The 10,169-nt window shown below is 42.0% G+C and overlaps 1 protein-coding gene and 1 long non-coding RNA gene across 5 annotated transcripts in view; one reads left to right on the top strand and one right to left on the bottom strand.

Moving 5' to 3' along the window:
• The window catches only part of LOC113538244 (uncharacterized), a 9,700-nt gene extending 9,262 nt beyond the window's left edge, over positions 1-438 (bottom strand). The window contains exon 1 of the long non-coding RNA XR_004579527.2: positions 24-438. This is a non-coding gene — a long non-coding RNA (uncharacterized LOC113538244). The remainder of the gene's footprint in view (positions 1-23) is intronic.
• Positions 439-2,275: 1,837 nt separating this feature from the next.
• On the top strand, positions 2,276-6,554 carry pou3f3b (POU class 3 homeobox 3b). Of its 4 annotated transcripts, none has more exons than XM_053242355.1 (3): positions 2,276-4,455; positions 4,834-4,932; positions 5,480-6,554. In XM_053242355.1, exons 1-3 carry the CDS (start codon positions 3,157-3,159, stop codon positions 5,546-5,548), a joined length of 1,467 nt encoding a protein of 488 aa, XP_053098330.1. In that variant the 5' UTR covers positions 2,276-3,156; the 3' UTR covers positions 5,549-6,554. The 4 variants fall into 4 exon arrangements, with proteins under 4 accessions (XP_053098330.1, XP_053098326.1, XP_034166437.1 ...); XM_053242351.1 differs by having other exon boundaries at positions 2,276-4,464; XM_034310546.2 differs by lacking the exon at positions 5,480-6,554 and having other exon boundaries at positions 4,834-5,202.
• The last annotated feature ends 3,615 nt before the right edge of the window (positions 6,555-10,169 follow it).

The raw sequence follows: 10,169 nt of genomic DNA, 5'->3' as shown, positions 1-10,169 counted from the left end.
AAGACAGAATGTGCATCACTTACCGTGAGCATCCAATCCAGATTCTCCCCAAAAAAAAGTCTCAAATGTTTTTTTTTTTTTTTTTTTTTTCACATCTCGGTTAGTGAGCGTGTACTCTCCCTCCGATCTGGTCCTTCCTAAGATTTTCGCTCTGCCTCGACTGAGCGGAGAGCTCTCCTCGGCACCGCTATTATTTTCACTAAAATATATGAAAATTTATGCAAATGAAAATCAGCACTAACTGTTCGTCTCTTGTTATACTTGGGGATTTTCCCCCTCTCGTGCTTGCACCAAGAACAAATGACGTCCTCAGCGGGGGAACGTGGGGACCTTGTCCCGTAAACAAACAAATAACAAACAAACACCATGCATTTGCGTTTAAAACTTCAAAACTTGCTCTTTTTGCGTGCACGCTTCCACTCTCCTTCTCTTCGTTGTTTTTTTTTTTTTCTCGCGTTTCTTCACAGCCACGCGAGACGCCCTTTTTTTTTTTTTTTTTTTTTTTTTTTTTTTTTTTTTTTGAAAGCGCGCGCTTACCAAAACGCAACGCAGAGATTTTAGCCCCACAAGCCTGCTGTATATTAATGACTAGACGGCCCCATGGCAGCGGCCCTGCTCTGGCGTTCAGTGTAAACAAATCCTCGAGGTTCTCTCGTTTTATTTTAGGCTGATTCAAATGAAACCTGCTGGGACACACAGGAAATGTGCTGTTCTCTGGCTTTTTCTCTCTTGTGCATTTCAGGAAATCTGTACGATCTGTTTAATATGCTCTCTCTCTCTCTCTGAATTAAACCTGATGTAATTTATTCTATGCTATAGCCACTGAAATAGGCTTTAGTGCACAATTACCATTAGTTAGTGAATTGTTAGCTACCCTTCCTCGGGAATGATGTGTCTTCTTTCTACAGCACATTAACGAGAGAAAATCATCTCGAGCTCATCAGCTTTGTTTGGCCTCTTTTTGCCAAGCAGGCGTGCCAGCTCCAATTCATTATTTGACGTGCATTTATGCCCCTGCTTGCATCCTGTAGGGGACTAGTGATGAAACAGGCACTTTGAGAATGAATAGATGGCATGTGTGGCGTGCATGTCGTTCCTGGGTACTGTTACTCGGATTACGAGACATATCTTTTGCGAATCCTCAAAGGACTGCTTAGATTTGCCCTCGGTTTGGTTGCCACTTTCGCTCGTGCCCTGGTCCAGAGGGGTTGCCCGCGCGCTGTATTTCCGCTTGGAAGCATCTCACGTCGTCTCCAGTTAACTCTTAAGAAGCCACATGCAAGAGCAAGTGCCCTCTGAGTGCATTCGTGGGGGGGGGGGGGGGGGGGGGGGGTATTTTGGGATGTTTTTGGACGTTTTGCATATGGCTTTAAGAATACAAAGTGACACAGAAATAAAGGTCTCAGACTGTATTTTCCTTGTCACTAGGGTGGTACTATCAAGAGTACATCTTTTTTACCTTTAGTATGTATCTTATATACATTTAAAAAGAATTTAAGGTGCATAACTGGACCTTAAGGATCACTGATATAGTTTTAAAAGTACACCACATGCATATCACATGGGTAAAATAGACATAAAGGTAAACATGTACCCTTGGTGCTACTACCACAGTGACAACAGTGACACGGAAAAGTCCAGTTTATTACCTTTATTTCTGAATATGTGTATTACTCTTACTTAACTTTAAATGTAGTGCACTTTCTATGTTTCCATTTCTATGTTTACCTTGTGCTCATTTGTGTGCATTTCTTTGTCAGTTTAATAAACTGACATTTCTTTACATTTGAACTACGTTTCTGAATTTCCTCTAGACATTAATAGTTCATGCATGCATATCCAGCTGTGTACTGAAACTTGTGCTCATATCTCTTATTGCAATTGCAATTATTATCATTTGGGCTATTGCACTTCACTGCTGTAAAATAAGCTACCAACAGTAGAATATACCACAAGCTTGTATTGATCTCTTGGGGATCAATAAAAGACATCTGTGTGTCTTATATACGATGCTCCAAACTTCCAGGCCAAAACACACCTACCTATTTTGATGTGTAATGTTATTTTTCTTGTTTTTATAGCACGCGCTTTATGCATCTTGATTTATTTACTTGAATTCAAAAGCAGCCAATTGCAATCACCGGAAGGGGGGGTCTACGCCTGAAGCGGGCTTTTCCAGACTTGTCAATCACGCGGCGGTTGTCCAATCAGAAAGAAGCATGCGCTCGACTTCCTCGTATTTTGGAGGGTGGGGGGGGAGAAAGACGCGGAGGACGCGCGCGGCGCAGGGTAAACAGTCGCGTGTCCTCAAGCGCTGAGGGAGGGACAGAGCGGAGCTAACTGCCAGAGAGAGAGAGAGAGAGGGAGAGAGAGGGAGAGAGAGAGAGCAAGCGAATGAGGAAGAAGCCTTGCGACGTCGCCTCACACTGTAATAGTGGATTGTACTTCAGCTGGAGCGGCTTGGCAGGTTTAAACACATCAAAACAGAACAAAGAGACGAGAGACGCTACAGCACTATAAAAGAATCTGCAAAAGAAAAGAGAAAAAGGGGACTGGAGAAAGAGAAATCTCAGCGGCCAAATGACAAAAGAAGCGAAGAAAAAGCACGGTTAATATCTTTCCATGCGGTGACGGTGCATTCGCCTGGACGCTTTTAAGGACAAAATAGCAGCGTGTTTCCACCAGCAGAAGTTTACTCACGGGGCAAAGTTTTTTTTTTTTTTAATGATTTTTTTCCTTGAGAATTTTTTTTCTTTTTAAGAAATTCCAGAAACAACATCAGCGGCAACATAAGGAAGACTGTTGGCGACTTCAGAGGGCTTTTGGACACTGGCATATAGAAAATAGGAATTATCATTTCTATTCATCTGTTATGTTTGACTTGTACGAATATTCAGATTGCACAGTATAACTTGCGGATTTTTTTTTTTGTTTTTCATCCTATACCTGTGCACTGTATCTTTTTGCTGGCATTTGTTGCTTCGCACTTCGATGGTGTTCGCCCCAAAAACCAACTCAGACTTTTAAAGTTTGAATAATTCATGAGATACAGTTTGCTTGCATCGAAAAAAAGCGCGCGAGAGAAAGTTTCTGCAAAAAAAAGAAAAAAGAAAAGGGAGGGGGGCTTAATCAACTGCTGTTCATAAGATTGGCGGAATGGCCACGGCGGCTTCCAATCCGTATCTGCCCAGCAGTAGTATATTATCGTCGGGTTCGATAGTGCACTCGGACTCAGGAGGTGCGGGCATGCAGCCGGGCGGCGGCGCGGCGACCTCGGTGTCCTCCGGCGGCTTCCGAGGCGAGTCAGCGGTGAAAATGGTGCAGAGTGACTTCATGCAGGGGGCCATGGCGGCGGCGAGCAACGGCGGCCACATGCTTAGCCACGCACACCAGTGGGTGACGTCGCTGCCTCATGCGGCCGCCGCCGCCGCCGCAGCCGCGGTAGCAGCCGCCGAGGCCGCCTCGCCTTGGTCCACGAGTCCGGTGGGCATGGCAGCCAGTCCGCAGCAACAACAGTCTCAGCAGCAACAGCAGCAGGATGTGAAGAGCAGCACGGCGCGCGAGGATTTGCACACTTCCAGCACGCTGCATCACCGGCATTTAGGTCCGCACCAGGCGCACACGGCTCCCTGGGGCGGCGCCGCAGCTGCTGCACACATCTCCGCCATTACCGCGAGCCAGCAGCAGCAACAACAACAGCAGCAGCAGCAGTCGCTCATCTACTCGCAGCCCGGTGGCTTCACGGTGAACGGCATGCTGAGTGGCGGCCAGAGTCTCGTGCACCCTGGGCTGGTGCGAGGCGGCACGCCGGAGCTGGAGCACGGCGCGCACCCGCACTCTCACCCTCACCATCACCACCATCAGCATCACCATCACCATCACCACCACCAGCATCAGCATCAGCACCACCAGCAGCAGGGCCACCACGGCCCCAACAGCCACGAGGCACACTCGGATGAGGACACGCCGACTTCGGACGACCTGGAGCACTTCGCCAAGCAGTTCAAGCAGCGGCGCATCAAGCTTGGCTTCACGCAGGCCGACGTGGGCCTCGCGCTCGGTACGCTCTACGGCAACGTGTTCTCTCAGACCACGATCTGCCGCTTCGAGGCGCTGCAGCTCAGTTTCAAGAACATGTGCAAGCTCAAGCCGCTGCTGAACAAGTGGCTGGAGGAGGCCGACTCGAGCACGGGCAGTCCGACGAGCATCGATAAGATCGCGGCGCAGGGCCGCAAACGCAAGAAGCGCACAAGCATCGAGGTGAGCGTCAAGGGCGCGCTCGAGAGCCACTTCCTCAAGTGCCCTAAGCCGTCAGCGCAGGAGATCAGCACCCTGGCCGACACGCTGCAGCTGGAGAAGGAGGTGGTGCGCGTCTGGTTCTGCAACCGCAGGCAGAAGGAGAAGCGCATGACGCCGCCCGGAGTGCCCCCGACGCCGGACGATGTGTACTCGCAGGTCGGCAACGTGAGTGCAGACACACCGCCCCCCTCCATGGACTGCAAACGAATGTTCAGTGAGACGTAGAGCAAGCATAAACAAGCAAGACTTAAGAAAGAACAACAAAAAAATATTTTATATATACACCTAATCTGACACAGACTATCATGAAGATAGCAAACACATTTTGATACTGTGATTGTGAGGTACATAGGAATGAGACTGCAGATGTGTTATATATTTTTCATCAGAGAGAGAGAAAACAAAACAAAACAAACAAACAAACAAACCCCCCCCCCCCCCTTGTTTCCCCCCCAATATCGCCCCGCTTTAACGTTCTTCCAGGCCCGTAAATGTCTTTAACCTAAAAGGTTGTCTGCTTTTTTTTTCTTTCAGGGACATTTTTTAGTAGATTACTTAAAAGATGCAAGTTTAAACGGGCCGAGCGAGGCGGGCGACCAGAAGGTGACAACAACCACACGTTCGTTCCATCAGGTAATTTTGGCGCATTGACATCAAGTTGGAAAATTTTTCGAAATCATTTGAAATGAAATGCCACCTCCCCTCCCTCCCTACCCACTACCCCTTACACACTCCTGTTTCTGAGACGGAACCGAAAGCAGGTCATTGCATGTATTGAGATGGGACTTTAAACCCTCAGAAAAAGGGGATGAAATTCCACAGCGAGGAAGACAACAGCATCCACGACGCTTCCGACTTCTTCTTCTTTTTTTTTTTTTTTTTTTTTTTTTTTTTTTTTTTTTTTTTTTTGCAGAGAAGACTGCACGGTATAAGATACTCTCTTTCATTTTTTTTTCTTCACAAAAGACACGGAATGGGATTTTCCCCTTGCCTTCCAGTCCTTATAAACACAACACACACACACACACACACACACACACACACACACAAAAACCTTAAAGACAAGACTGCTCACATTTTCAGATCTCTAAGATCATATTTTGTGAACGTTTTTATGTAAAGGACTTAACGTCACACGGATGTTTTTTTTTTTTTTTTTTTTTTTTTTTTTTTTTTGAAGAAAATACAAAAAAAAATCAAAGAGAGACGTTTGAAAAGACTTTCCGGTTCCTCAGCTGCACTTATTTGAAATCCTCTGCGGGAGCTGTGGATGTTCTCCATGCTGCCATTTCCAAGCAGTATTCTTTGGTAGGTTTTAATAAACGAGACTATGTAAAGCCGGCAATATATAGATTCCTTAGATCAGATGTTGATCGGAATTATTTACTTTATATTTTCATTCAAATGCTTTGTTTTAATATTTTATTCGGGATACATATGAACTATTCCAAACAGTAATTTATTTCTCCCCGTTTCAGAACTGTGTAAAAATATTCTCGTCCCTGATTTTTTTGTTTTTGTTTGTTTGTTTGTTTAGATGATTTTTTTTGTATTGTTTATTATTATTAATTTTTTTTTGAACGAGCACAAATCAAGAAGAGCAGACTTTGGCAGTAGACAACAAAGGGTATTTTGATGTGATGATTTGATTGTAATTTAATTTTAGTAGTGATTCCGTAAGAGATGATTGAGAACAATAAATTTGTTAGAATGAACAAAAACATGATGATTGTGTGTTTTGCCTGTAAGCTCGCAGATCTTAATACACACAGGAGAGTTCAAGTGGAATTTATTTTATTCGAGGCTGTGAGAAGAAAGATGGGCGAACCTAATGATGTGGCAGTTAGAATGATTTATTATAATGAATAAGATATTCTTCAATGCTAATTCATCTGGGCCTCTTGTGTAGACTCAAACAACTCCACATTTTCAGCTACATCTTTAAATTATTTTCAGTGGGTTTTTTTTAATAATGCAGCATGCCTTTTTTAAAATCACGGAATTTCTTGGGTTTTTTTCCCCCTCTTTCCATGAGATGTGCTCTTTTCTTTTGCACCATGTTGTGTAGCAGCAGTAGTGGCTGTTCACTGGGCCTCGATCCCACGGGGCAGAAGTTGCAGGCTTGTCCGAGGTGGAGTGTTTACAGCTGCTTAGCTTTTAGTTGCTCGCTTTTGTTGTGCACGTGAGTTATCGTTTCTGGTTTCTTATGACAGCTGTCAAAGTCAAGATGCATGCATGCATTAGCTCGCTTACATGCAAAGATAGACCTATAGATAGACCTATATATATATATATATATATATATATATATATATATATATATATATATATATATATATTATAGGTGCTGGATCTGCACGAGACATGCGCAAAATAATGTAGTAGTCGTGTCATGTACAGGACAACGATGAGGATGCTGAGTTTGAGCGCAACACACATTATATTAGTTTGCATAAAATCAAGGAAATTTATTAGGCCTCCAATAGCTTTCACGCCTGATGATTTACTGCTCTTCCACTGTGATAATATTTCCCTCTGGTTTATCTAGTCCTAATTCTCGGTGGAGTGAATATCTTAACAAAATGCACGTGCGCAGTGCTAAAATCTGGAACCATTGAGAAATTCTCTCTCTCTCTCTCTTTCTCTCTCTCTCTCTCTCTGAGACTTCATGTCCACATGCATCCATGCACACCACCAAAATATTTGCATTCTCCAATCTAATAGCCCACATGCAATAAAAACACACCTTTATGTCTAAGGGGTTTTTACTTTTTACTTTTTTTTTTTTTTTGGATGGTTGTTTAGGACATTTTTGGAAAATGCAACACCAAAAGTACCACTCTTCCGCATTGTTAGTTATTAATACCAAGTTTACAACTGGACCAAAAGTACAATAAAGTTACTAAACCTAGCATAACAAGGAAAATAGTAAAGGCGTTTAAGATTGGTGCAGAGTCACTACTCGGTTTGGTGTATGATTTTGAGGCCTGTGCAGGAGGCAGTGCTTTTTTTTTTTTTTTTTTTTTTTTTAGATCAAGCAGGTTATAGGCTCTACACTGGCGAACATTGGCTAAGTAAACATTGTAAGATGCGTTTCCTGCCATGAATGCTGTTTATTAAAAATTTCTACTTGAGAGCAAATGAGTTTAGCACTGCTCTATTCTTTAAAAAAATAATAAAAATAAAAAAATAATAATAACACTGTCGTTTCAGGACAAACCTTTTGCAAAAAAAAAAAAAAGAAAAGAAAAGAAAAAAAGGAGAGAGAGAGAGAAAAGGGCGAAATTGCTTATCCTTCAACTTTTCTTTCTCGAGCTGACTATTCAGCAAAACGCACAATCCCCAACTCTCAGAAAAATTTAAATTTCGCGGATGATTTCCCATACACTAGTTGCTAAGCAACTGAATTCAATCAATGTTATAGAAGTAGCCTATGCATCTCCACTCTTTGTGCCCAGTAATAGGGATCTGACATTCAAACTGATTTGGTATATGAATGAAGAATGGAAAGAGTGTGTTTTCGAATTAAAATTCACCCCCAAAAAAAGGGGCATGCAAGTCAAAGCTACTTTTGTTGTTTGCACTTGTCACAAACGTGTGAGCTTGAGTTGTGTGTGTGTATAAAACTGTGTACTGAACTGAATTACAACATTATGGTGCGATGTGGCTCAGGGTCATTTTGTTAGGTTTCCTTTCCTTCAAGCTTGAAATGTGCGTCTTCATGGATTCAAAAGCTTCACTATTGTTATAATTTTAAATTATAGGCTATTTTAAAAAATAAATCTTACTGATAATGAAAGAAATCGATCCGTCTGGGAGTGTAGGGTGCTAAAACTATTGCTCACACTCACATAATTACGAGTGACACGTTTGCAAGGTTATTGAATTCATTTATAAATTACAATACGAACTCTGATGTGAGTGCTTATCTCTTTAAAACTCACGTGCACATGCTGGGAGCATCTGGCTGTCATATCCAAGGGTTCTTCACAAGGTTCTTGGAAGAGTTAAGGGTTCTCATGGCTTCCTAAGAAGGTTCTGTGACAGGAAAACATCCAGTAATATGGTGTAGTGTTTTACACAGAACCTTTAAGGGTTTCCCAGAAGGACAACCGAAGAACCCTTAAGGGTTCTAGATTTTTTTAGTGACACTTTAAGGATTGGATGAGGGGAAAAAATAAAATAAATTCAGGAATATATTTTAGTAAATATAAATAATCATAAGATTAAAGTTTGATGTCGGACCCTCGTGTGTTTGGGGTCCGGCTCCAAGAGTCCACTAGAACTTAAGAACTTAAATCTATAAGGATCCTGTGTTATTACACTCTAGAACCCTGTTCTGTTAGTTAAACTACTTTTCACTGATTTGCTGGAATGCATTTGGAATTGTTATATCTTATGTCAAAGTTTTTTTTATTGTTATTTTTTTTTTTTTTTTTAATAGGACAGCACAGTGACCATCAGTGTGTAGTCTAACATCTAATACTTACAAGTGACAAGGCTGATTTCATCGAGCTTTATCTTATTTATCTATTTATGTATTTACAGTAGGTGTCTAAACATTTGTTTATGTTAATATCTATATTAATCATGTAACCTTTAATAGTTTTCCAATCATCAATGATGTCTAAAACTATACAGAGAAAGACCCCAACTGAACTACAAACAACAACAACAACAAAAACAGACATAAATAGGACTACAGACAAAACGAAGCACAGCTTCACAGCTTACATACAGAAATACCTTCTAAAAAAAAAAAAAAGAAAGAAAAAAAAAAGAAAAACCTAAAGAAGCAAAACATTTAGAAATGCTGAAATGTTTTTTATGCTATTTAAAGGGGTGTTCACATTCACATATCAACAACTATATTTCTGTTTTCTTGACAATTCTGCACTACTGAAAACCCCATCAGTGCCTTAATAGCGTCTGGTACTTTTGGTCAGGCTTTGTAACTGGGTTCTTCACGTCAGATAGAAATCAGGACGTTGTGTAAAATATGAAATATGAAACATTAAGGCAGTAACATAACAGCAGTAAAATACTACAGCAGCCTAACTGGGTATTATTACTATTATTATTATTATTAGTAGTAGTAGTAGTAGTATAAACAACAACAACAACAACAACAATAATAATAATAATAATAATAATAATAATAATAATAATAATAATAATAATAATAATAATAATAATAATCGTTCTTTCACAGGTTTCACAGGTTGGGAACCTTGATTAATATTCTCATGCATCAGAAGTCATCCTACCTAGAACAACAGTCAGGACACATGTGCACAGACTGCAGGAATATAAGCTAGTATAGCCACAAGCGTGTTTATTGTGCTGTGTGTTAAAAAGCCAGCGCGCGACCAGCGGATGAACTACCATGGTTGTGCTCACTTCATTATGCTTGTAGTCGTTTTCGTTACTCTGTGCAGCCCCACATTATGGGCCTCATCCAAGACTCCTGTGTTTTCCCTCGTAGTTACTTCTAATCAGCCCTGCGAGCTCTCATCGGGATTCTGGGCTGTTTAGATGGAGTGCTGTGGATCCTCGACTGTCACTCAGCACTCTCACGGTGTCTAATGAGCTGTCGCGCGCGCCTCGACTCAATTCGGGAACGAAAACCGCATATAGGCCTGGTGTAACGATATAGCTATATTCTTCATCGTCGTTAACACCGCCTCATTCAAAAAAAAAAAAATCCTTCCTTCTGCCACGGGACAGGCATGGAGAGAGGGTGAAATTGCACGCTTCGGATCATATACCCCCTTCGGAGGGGGCATCTAGTCCCGGGGCCGGGCTGCCGCGTGCCCTTCGCCGCTCTCGCGCTCATCAAATATTAAAATATGCAGCGGAGTGACGCGACG

The sequence above is a fragment of the Pangasianodon hypophthalmus genome, chromosome 2 (assembly GCF_027358585.1).
Source record: "Pangasianodon hypophthalmus isolate fPanHyp1 chromosome 2, fPanHyp1.pri, whole genome shotgun sequence".
Lineage (NCBI taxonomy): Eukaryota > Metazoa > Chordata > Actinopteri > Siluriformes > Pangasiidae > Pangasianodon > Pangasianodon hypophthalmus.
The sequence above is the reverse complement of the archived record's forward strand: the minus strand, read 5'-3'. Positions and strand labels throughout refer to the sequence as shown.

Excerpts from the sequence above, each read along its gene's own strand:
- pou3f3b (XM_053242351.1), top strand. The coding sequence starts at position 3,157 with ATGGCCACGGCGGCTTCCAATCCGTATCTGCCCAGCAGTAGTATATTA. Across the intron at positions 4,465-4,833 it reads TGTACTCGCAGGTCGGCAAC|GGACATTTTTTAGTAGATTA; the intron begins GTGAGTGCAGAC and ends TTTTTCTTTCAG. Across the intron at positions 4,933-5,479 it reads CCACACGTTCGTTCCATCAG|AAAATACAAAAAAAAATCAA; the intron begins GTAATTTTGGCG and ends TTTTTTTTGAAG.